Source organism: Xiphophorus maculatus, chromosome 15 (genome assembly GCF_002775205.1).
Source record: "Xiphophorus maculatus strain JP 163 A chromosome 15, X_maculatus-5.0-male, whole genome shotgun sequence".
NCBI lineage: Eukaryota > Metazoa > Chordata > Actinopteri > Cyprinodontiformes > Poeciliidae > Xiphophorus > Xiphophorus maculatus.
This window is the reverse complement of record NC_036457.1, coordinates 20,781,318-20,792,160: the sequence shown is the minus strand read 5'-3', so window position 1 is coordinate 20,792,160 and position 10,843 is coordinate 20,781,318. Positions and strand designations below refer to the sequence as shown.

At 39.0% G+C, this 10,843-nt stretch overlaps 1 protein-coding gene across 3 annotated transcripts; it reads left to right on the top strand.

Moving 5' to 3' along the window:
• Positions 1-1,738: 1,738 nt before the first annotated feature.
• tlr5 (toll like receptor 5) lies at positions 1,739-10,268 on the top strand. Of its 3 annotated transcripts, none has more exons than XM_023347685.1 (6): positions 1,739-2,060; positions 4,402-4,461; positions 5,366-5,804; positions 8,182-8,270; positions 8,804-9,094; positions 9,220-10,268. In XM_023347685.1, the coding sequence occupies exons 2-6, from the start codon at positions 4,414-4,416 to the stop codon at positions 9,289-9,291; spliced, it is 939 nt and encodes a 312-aa protein (XP_023203453.1). In that variant the 5' UTR covers positions 1,739-2,060; positions 4,402-4,413; the 3' UTR covers positions 9,292-10,268. The 3 variants fall into 3 exon arrangements, with proteins under 3 accessions (XP_023203453.1, XP_005812823.1, XP_023203452.1); XM_005812766.2 differs by having other exon boundaries at positions 5,366-7,640; XM_023347684.1 differs by lacking the exon at positions 9,220-10,268 and having other exon boundaries at positions 5,366-7,640; positions 8,182-8,300; positions 8,804-8,891.
• Positions 10,269-10,843: the final 575 nt, after the last annotated feature.

Here is a 10,843-nt window from a genome sequence, read left to right as displayed (position 1 = left end):
TGAACAAGTAAATGATTAGAATGACTTGTTGATTTTTTTTAACGAGTCCTAACTGTTAACTCGTCTCCAGTGGTAGACTGGTGCGCCATCTGGTGGAAATACATTGATTTGCAACGGACCTGTTGCTCAGCCCATATCTGCTCAGATGCAGTGAATCTGGTGGCTCTCAGTCAAAATCAAATCAATAAATACTCTATGAAATTAAAACAAATATTTTAAAATGTATATATTTTTTTAGCGGGTCGCTTGTTTTGTCGATCACAGATGTTTATTTATTGTTCATTATCAAAATGATCAGTGTAATTATTGGAAGTGACCACATGATTGCACAGTTCTGAACGAATTAGACCATCAGATGGATCATATCGTGTTAGAACAGCAGTGACCTTCGTTGTCTCAGATTGAGGGGAATTCAGGTGTCACCATAGCAACTTAAAGGTAAGTAGGAACATGCATTTTCATACAAAGGTAAAAAAAATATATATAAGAGTAACAGTAAGGACACATTTACAACCTGAGAAAAGGTGACGGGGAAGAGAAAATACAAATATTGTTTTCAGATACAATATTTGTATCTGAAAACAGGAGTGATTCAAAGAGCTCATCGAATCAGTCCTGACTCCAGATAAAGGTTCCGACTTTTACAACAACTCAAACTCTAAACATCTGCAGGAGACGAACCGTGTCTCGTTTTTCTGCGTTTGGTTTTATCTTTTTATTTTTACATGAGATGAAAAAACGGATGCAGAGGAACAGGAATCACGGTGAACGGCAAGACATCCTGTGTAATCATGCAGCGTTTCAGCAATCAGTGGTGACGACATGGACAGTTTGCAAAACCCTTCACAGCAATTCTGTTTTCATCAACATGACCACGTCTGTTACTGAACAAGAAATAAAGGGAAAATAACGGACTTATCTGCTACTGTATAGGTTCAGCTTATAATAACCTTATTATTACACAATATTTTTTTTCTATTCTTCTTCTTCTTCTTCTTATTATTATTATTATTATTATTATTATTATTAACAATTTGCACTCGTACAAGACGAACAAAAATAAGCTAAAACAAACATTGTTTGACAATGAACTTGCCTGAAACATCATTTTGTATTTTATTGTACAAAGTATTTAAATCTTGATTCAAATAACAATTGCTAGTCTTTGTTTATAGACCCATTCAACAAACTACAATATGACCGAAACGTTCATTTATTTCAGTTTCTCCATTAGAGTCAAACACAGACCGAAGCTTTACTTCTGTTTTCCTGCTTACAGCTAATTTTAAAAAAAAACGACATTTAAGATTAGAATATTACATCAAACCTGTTTCTTTTTTTCCACCCTTAAAAAAAATGTATTTAGGAATGTGGCCTTAGGAAAATGCACGTTTAATATTTAAAGCATATTTCATTAAGCTGTAAATATTGAGCATAACTTAGGTACTTTTATTCTGACAAATGAATACTAGTTTTCCTTCAAATAATAATAATAATAATAATAATAATAATAGAGAGTTAGAAGAAATGTTTGATATTGCCTATTTAGGAATAGTCTCCAGTCATTGAATTTTGCACACACGCAATCCTAGAGAAACAAACTTTGCGCAAACAACCGGTGAAGGGCCAAGTTATTATTAGTTTTCCTGCTGCTGGCCCCTGATATGTTAACCCGTTGTGTGCTATCTGTTCTAACTGCCTGCGGACTCATCCTGGTTCTGCTCCCGGGTGTGTCGGAGTGCCTGCCTGCGGAGGAGGCTCCGGGAGCGGAGAGGAAGTGGATCCCATCAGCCAACACGGAGCCGCGGAGAAAAGGGAAAGCTGCAGGAACGGAACATGGCCACCGGCCAGAAAGAGGAAGGTGAAGCCTGTGTGGTCACGAAGGAAATTGCGAATTGTGTGCGTTTATCAAAGAACAGAGAATCGGGCTTTCTAAACACAAACACACAGAGAGAGAGACAGAGAGAATCTACGGAGCAACTTGGACGCTCGGAAGACGCGTTGAAGCGAATTTGTCCACCAGTGAGGGATTCCTTTCACCGTCTCACTCAGCAGCAGAGGTAAGACGTTTCCCCTCCAGGTGTCCCACTCCAAGTCCGAGCGGAGGCTTTTGCACGTGACCGTGTCACTTCGCAGCTTTTTTAAAAAAAAGTCTTTAAAGTCAGTGGAGTCTGTTGATCACTCACTGATTCAGAGAAGCCCGAATTACGCAATACATGTAAATCTGCTGCGAAGCCAAACCTGAACTGGACCTGCGGCTCACTACGCAGGTAGAGAGGGTGGAGGTGGAGGTGGAGGTGGAGGTGGAGGTGGAGGTGCTCATCAGAAATAAAAGCAAACAGTCGATCTTTTTAGGTGTAGTTAAAAAAAAGAAAGAAAAAAAGATGAGCATAAATTAATTAGGGTTTAAGCTGAAAAAGAAAAGCGGTCAGTTGCCATATTCTGACGTGCTTCACTCCGTGACGTCACGCAGAGTCCCTTTACCTTAAATGACAGGTAGAGCTTACATAGTATATAGTATTAAAGAACATCACACATTCAAATTTGTCCTGTTCATACAGTCTGGTGTCTGTTCTGGAGTGAAAAAGGCGGGAAACACCTTAGAGGCATAAAGGAGAAACAGCGCCTCCTACTGTCACAGGCGCAGGTGGCAGTTTAAGAACAGAAAATACTCACTGCATTTTTGTTTCTTACGTTGCTTTTCTTATTGAAACATGTAAAACAACAACAAAACAACAACAACAAAATTGAAATTGCACTCCTCCGTCACTGACAGCAAGACCGAATGCAACAACTGTTGACAGATCGGTGCAAATCGGATCCGGATTATCTCATCAGAGGATAAAAAAACTAAAAAAAAAAAAAAAAAAAAAAAGAATTATTAGATTTTGCTCTAAAAATGTAACATCCAAATTTGAGCCGTTTAATTTTGTAGCAAAAAGGAAAATTTCATTCTTGTTTCCTATTTTCTTGTTATCTTCGCGCTGTATTGCCGGCGTTTTCACGCAAATTAATTGTTAAGCTAAAGGGGAAAGTCACGGTGTACCCGTTAAAGTCTATTTAAAGAAATTCAGTTCTAACATTGATGTGAATTGTTCCTTCTGTGTCGCTGCTTGCCCAGACACGGTCACTCATTGGTTCTGGTTGTGCCCTCATTCTAAAATATTTTGGCAACATTTTTGTAACTTTGTTGATTCCAAAATTCCAGCAGGTTTTCAGTTAAATTGGGAAAATGTCTTATTTGGATTTCAACAAAATGGAGGAATGAATGTAAAGAGTCTCCTTATCAATTTACTAATTATTAAGGCTAAATTTCACCTACATAAATGCAAATTTTTGAAGAAAAAACCAAATTTTTTAGTTTTTTTGATCGAACTTAAACATTATTTATCAACAATTCAATCCTCCACTAATCAAAAAGCAGAATCAACAATACGTGCCTGTAATCAACTTGGAATTTTGGATTATCTTTTATGTTAATGCACTGTGACATCTGGTACACATATCATAATTTGTGCTATTTCCTTTATACATATTTATATTGATTGTCGTTTTCTTATCTTCTTGCTTTATTTTATGCTCCCCCTGGTGAATTATTATTATCTTCCTGAGTTTTGTTCACAGTACAATTGTATTGTTGTTTATTATAATAAATAAAGTTTATTAAAAAATAAATTTAAAAAAACGTCACGGTGCACCGAAAAACTGCGCCCCCTGGCGTCACACTACAGGATGGTCGCGTGATTGCTGCCGCTAGAATGATAAACATATGCTTAATGTCTTTTTTAGTCGTGCAAAACGTTTTTTAAAAAAATATATATATATATTTATAATGTTTAAAATATGAAATCAAAGAAATCGTCTGTCTTTTCTAATGAAAAAATATCCAGTTACCTGAAGATACACATCTGATCTAGTAATATTTGAAGACTGGCCCATTTTTCTCTTATTTTTGCTAGTTATATATAAGAAGCAGGTATTTGATTCTCATTTTACACTATAAAATATACAAAAACAGCGTATGTAGAGCTGTTTTTGTATTTGGTTTGATTTTCTGTTTATATTTTAAATAAATGTTTTGTTTTTTTTTGTTGTTTTTTTAAATCAGAAACAACGAAATCCTGTTTTGTCTTCTGAACTCCATATTGTCACATAAAATGAAATATTATATCAATAGTAAACAACCAAAGTGGAAAAGCAGTTTAGGACATTTGGACTCAGAGTTGCTAGTCTGAAACAACCATTTTTCCGACACAGCTCTAATAATCTGTACACGTTTCCACTTTCATATCCGCTCGGGGCAAACAAATCAAGGATTGCACAACTCTGTGGACAGTGTAGTAATAACACGAGCTGCTCGGGTGAACCAAAGTAAACAATGGGACGGTTTGTCCTCCGTAGGTCCCGGACAGTATGTGGCTGCTGGCCCTTCAGCTGATCTGCGCTGCCTTCTATCTACAGGTTGGTGTCTAACATTGACCTTAGCTCACACATTTTCTAGAGATTTAACCTACTGAGTGTACAGTTATATTAATACTTTTAGCTTTACTCTTCAACTTTCCCACTGAAGGGAAGGAACAGTTACTTTCTATTCTATTTGAAGCAATGTCAGTGGTGAAAGGTTGGGGTAATACACAGATAAATATCAACTATCAGCCGTAGCAGAATTATTAATATGTGATGGACATTGATATTGGTCCAATATTCTCCAATAGGTGAATAAATTATATATATATATATATAACATATACAGTATATATCAATTGCAATAACATATCATTTGATTGAGCAAAGGGCAGCTGTGTTTATGTACATATAACACACACACACCAAACATGAAATCATAATGAAAAAATGTGTATTTTTTTACTTGACAATATGTTCACATACTGTGTTCATTATCTTTTTCTGAAATATGTTGTGTTTCTTTTATCATAATCAAAGAAGAAACAGCTGGTTATCAGAATCACTGTAATTCTACACGTCAGATCTGGTAATTTTACTGAATAAATACAGAAATTGCAACACTTACACAATAAATTTGGTGTTTATACGGTAAAATCGCCACAATTTCACTATAAATTCGAGCAATTTTATTAAAAAATATCTCGAATTTATAGTAAAATACTGGCAACCACAGCTGCCATAATTTCATTGTAAATTAGAGAAGGTTTTTTATTTGTTTTTGTTTTTTTACATTGTGGCAAAGCCAAAAATTTCACACATTAATATACCTTAATGTGTTATTATAAAGCGATAAGGCAAACAACCCTAATCCATCTTCATATTTATGAGCAATCAAAAAACTTGAATGTATAATTACTTAGTCCTGAACTCTTAATGAATCCATCTTTTCTCCCTGCAGCCAGCAACATGTCACCCATCATGCCAGTTGTGGGGACAGAAAGCATACTGCACCGCCCGGAACCTCACCTGGGTCCCTGTTCTGCCCCCCAACATCACCCATTTATATTTGGATATAAACTTCATCCATGAGATCAACAGGACTTCTCTCAGAGACTTCGAGGAACTCCAGGAATTAGACCTGGGAAGCCAGAAAGTAGTCCTCACCATCAGGAACGACTCTTTCCTCAGGCAGAGAAAGTTGACCACACTGGTTCTCGGCGACAATGTCGGCCTTAAGCTGGAGCCGCGGGCGTTCGCCGGGCTGGTCAGGTTGAGAGACCTCTGGCTGGATTACTGCTCTTTGACCGACTCCATACTGGCAGAAAACTACCTGGAGCCACTTCTGTCGTTGGAAAGGCTCAACCTCTACGGGAACAACATAGTGAGACTCAATCCGGGTCAGTTCTTTTGGAATCTCACAAAGTTCTCACAGTTAATTCTTGAGCTGAATCACCTTGAGAAAATATGTGAGAAAGACTTAGTTGGCTTCCAGGGGAAATCTTTTCACCTCCTGGACTTGCGGTCGAACAGCTTCTTCAGATCTGACGTCGACTGGAAGGACTGCGGAAACCCTTTCAAAGGAATGGCCTTCAACACCCTTGATATCTCAGGAAGTGGAATGAATTTGGAGACATTAAAATTGTTTTTCAGAGCAATCAGAGGGACTCCAATTGCTCATCTTAAATGTTCTGGAAGTCTTGGGAAAGACTTTTCCTATAACAACCTGCCTGATCCAGACAAAGACACTTTTCAAGGCCTCGAGGTGAGTTCAGTTGTTGATTTAGATTTATCAGGAAACAGGATTTTTGCTTTAAAGACTGGAGTCTTCAGGGCTCTGAAAGACACAAAGAGGATTGATGTCTCCCGGAATAAGATAAACTTTATAGAGACAAACGCCTTCAATGGTCAGCAGAATCTACTACAACTCAACCTGTCATCCAATCTGTTAGGAGAGATCCGCTCCAACACCTTCACCAATCTGATGAACCTTCTCATTTTGGACTTGTCTAACAACCACATTGGTGTTCTTGGAGACAAGGCCTTCAGTGGTCTTCCCCAGTTACATCATTTATATCTGACAGGAAACTCTCTGCGACAGCTGGCATCTCCTGCGCTGCTACCGAATTTAGAGTTCCTCCTCCTAAAAGACAATAAGTTGCATTCCATCAGCAGCATCATTAGCTTGTGGAACAGCAGTGTCTATTTAGATATTTCAGAAAACAGATTCACAAACCTGGAGGACCTTTATGTCGTTTTAACTCATTTCAAACGTCTGCTGTACTTTTTTTACGGGGGCAACACCATTTTGTGGTGCACTATAAATCCAGGGGTCTCCATGCCTCCTGGTAATAGTTTGGCTGTGTTGGACCTTCATGGCAGTTCCCTCCAGATCTCTTGGGCACAGGGGCATTGCCTGGACATATTTGATAATTTGCAGAATCTGATTGGTTTAAATATCAGCCTCAATTCCCTGATGACCCTTCCTCATGGGATATTCAGTGGTCTCACCTCGATTAGAAATATCGACCTTTCGTCCAATGCCCTTACCTATCTGGAGGCCAGTGTTTTCCCAGCCAGCCTAAAATCGCTCGACCTCTCAAACAACTTCCTAGTCTCTCCCGATCCGATAACTTTCCACTCACTCAGCACCCTCAACCTCTTGGGAAATCGGTTCCAGTGTGATTGCGCTCTGGAGGGCTTCCTGAAGTGGATGAACACGACCAATGTGACTTTCCTGAGCCCGGCTCAGGAATACAGATGTGAGTTCCCAGCTTCTGTCCACAATCTTCCCCTAGTGGAGTTTCCCAACATCATGGAGTCATGTGAAGATGAGGAAGAAGACGTTCAGGCTTTTCAGTTGGCTCTTTTCATCTGCTCCGCCATTCTCGTCTTCAGCCTTGTACTCGGCGGGATTATTTACGCCCGCCTACGAGGGCAAATATTCATCATCTACAAAAAGATCGTCAACAGGGTTCTTGAGGGCCCCAAACCGCCTGCCCAAGAGAACAACTGGCAATACAATGCCTTCCTGTGCTTCACCAACAGCGACTACAGGTGGGTGGAGGCCGCCTTGCTGAAGAAGCTAGACAACCAGTTTGCAGAAGAGAACTTGTTCCACTGTTGCTTCGAAGCTAGAGACTTTCTACCTGGGGAGGATCATCTGTCAAACATCAGGGATGCTATTTGGGGAAGCAGGAAGACCTTGTGCATCGTCTCCAAGGAGTTCCTCAAAGGTGTGGCTTTGTGTACACCGAGGTTTGGAGGGAAATTGACTACATTTGTTTTCTGATTACACCTTGAACCCTGTCAATCTATCTTTAGCACCTATGAGCACATAATGAGAAGAAAACAAATCTCTAACTGCTTTTTCAACATCACTCCCAAATGAGGTGTAAAATTGTAACTTCTGAGATAAGATACAAGTAGTTGTATTCACAAAGATCCTTATGTTAGCCTCATATATGCAAATAGAAATCCAGGTGGCGTATCTTAAAGTAAAAAGAACTAAGAGTAATTTCCAATGTGGCAGTATTGAAAGCCTGTATCCAAGAAGAGGCATCCAAGAAATCCTTCAATAATTTCTTGGTGAACTTTGTTTGATCTCAGAAAGTATGAAACCAAGAGATTTATTGTTTTGTCCTTTCAAGTAACAAAGCCCCCTACAGCTGTGTCATCTTTCTGACAGTAGCATGTTAGCTACCACAGCAGGGCTGTTGTTTAGCTGCTGTCTTTGTTTCCGTTCATATGAATGACTACGTTTCTGCCTCCCTACAGATGGCTGGTGTTTGGAGGCGTTCACTTTAGCCCAGGGCCGCATGTTAGAGGAGCTGACCAACGTTCTGGTTATGCTGGTGGTAGGGAAGGTGTGTATATGCCTATGCTGCTGACACTGGGTTAGTACAAACGACTGGTACACAACATACTTGTGACTCTCCATATATTAGAATATTATTAAAAGGTGATTTATGGCTGTTACTTAATTTATTATTTCAAGAGTCTGTTAATATTGATGATTCTGGCTTACAGCTAAACACAAAATTACTTTCCTCAAAAAAATTACATTATTGTATACAGCCAATGTAAAAGTATTTCATACAGAACTTAGGCATGAACTACTGCATCAATGCAGCATGAAGCCAATCATATTGTGGTCCTGCTGAGGTGCAACTGAAGCTTTTGAAACAAAAGTTTCAAAAACGATCATATTTAGCTGTAAGTCTTTACCAGCTAAATTAACAAACGCTTGAAATAAATCGCCCTGTGAAATGACTATGTACTTTAATATGTACACCCTTGTTCTAAGTTATTTCATTTTACGCCCGTGTTTCCTGCTGTGAAATGTTTGCGTGGAAATGCCGCCCTCCATCTTAACCATCTGCTCGTTACAAACCCAAAGGTTGCTCACTACCAGCTGATGAAGTGCAATGCAGTCAGAGCTTTTGTCCAGAGGAGAGAGTACCTCACCTGGCCTGAGGACCCTCAGGACCTGGAGTGGTTCTATGAGCGGCTTGTCTCACTGATCCTCAGAGACACCAAGGTGAAGAAGTTTGTTGAGGACAAGCCTGAGTTTGTGAAGCCAGATTGTCAACCTCCTGCTAAAGACAAGATTCCACTTGAGAACATCGGAGTCGTTGCCAACTCCGATGTTGGCAACGATGTTAATGAACTTACCTTCATTAATGTGAAGGTAAGTTCTTTACATTTAAGAAGACCTCAGTCTTTGTCAAACTTAAACAGCCTTAAATGAAATACCCATGCCTTCAAACAAGTCTTTAAAACTGACTTTAGTTTCGTTTGCCTTTCTTCCTACAGGAAGAAGGCCTTTATGAGCCAACGAAGGCAGACTCTACTCACTCTGCACAAGTTATAGTCACCAGTCCATAATCGGGGACATTGAGTGTAATACTGTGAACAATGTGGTGCAGGTTTCTTGTTGAGTGCTGCCTACACTAGTTTTTAGTCAAAACGTTCAATCAGAATGTGACCTGCGGAGAGAAGATGCGTGTGTTCGGTGTTTAACTTGGTGCTGGAGTTGTAAGGAGTTGTCTGTAGTGCTGATGAGGAGTTCATTACCAGTGATCAGTAGCAATGTTATACATATATACATAAATTTGTTGGAAGATGTAGTTCTTCCTTTTTTTTTTGGTAAGTCAGCACTACTGGTATTCAATTACATACCATTGGGATGTAAATGCTACTGATCTTGGGGGGAATTTTTGTAAATCACTGGAGTTTGATTTTCTGTGTTGTGTGATGGAGCTTTCATCAGAATCAAATGTTCTGTGAATAAATGATAATTTAGTTTGATTTAACCGAATGTTTAAAATTTTATTTTATTTTTTATTTTTTTTTAGAAAACACTGAAAAATGAATGAATGAATGAAAAAATTAGGGGCAGTGATTACAAGCTGCTTAGCAGATGGTGTTGCATTCAGGCTGCAGTAAAAAAAAATGTATGGAAATGGTTTTTAAATGGCAGCTGGCAAAATAAAGTCACATAATAAACATTTCATCTGTTTCAAAAGCTTTTAATGAAAATCACATCATGTTTTAGCAAAGATTCAATACTTACAGAACAGGCCTTTCTTTTAGAAGATGTGCTAAACTAGCTTTCGTCACTGTAAGTCTTAATCCTAGAATTACTAAAGCAATTAACAAATTATTCTAAAGTTCCTGTACTGCAGTTCTCCGTATAATCATTGGTACTGTCCTGTGGCCAACAGAACCAGATGCTAAAATCTGAATGGTCAGTTGGATTACAAAGTTCCCTTTAGACTAACTATATTGACCCCTTTTATTCAATATTTATATGCTCCCACTAGCTCAGGTTATAACAGGAAATAATATTAGCTACCATAACTATGCAGATGACACACAGCTCTACATTACGATGTCACCAGGGGACTCAGAGCCCATCCAATCACTGAACAGATGCTTAGAACAGGTACATGTGTGGATGTGCCAAAACTTTCTCCAGCTGAACAAAAACAAAACTGAAGTTATTATTTTTGGACCTAAAGAGAAGCAATCTAGAGTTATAGATCTAGAGTTATAGATCTAGAGTCAATGCACAGCTTCAGTTATTACAACTAAAAACCAGCGATCAGCCCGAAACCTGGGAGTAGTGATGGACTCTGACCTGAACCTCCAGAGCCACATAAAGACAGTCACAAAGTTGGCCTTCTATCACCTGAAGAACATTTCCAGGATTAAAGGACTAATGTCTCAGCCAGATCTAGAGAAACTCATTCATGCGTTCATCTTCAGTCGTATTGATTATTGCAACAGCGTCTTCACAGGTCTGTCCAACAAATCAATCAAACAGCTGCAGCTGATCCAGAATGCTGCTGCTGGCGTTCTCACTAAAACCAGGAAGATAGAGCACATAACACCAGTTTTAAAGTCCCTCCACTGGCTCCCTGTAGCTCAAAGAATA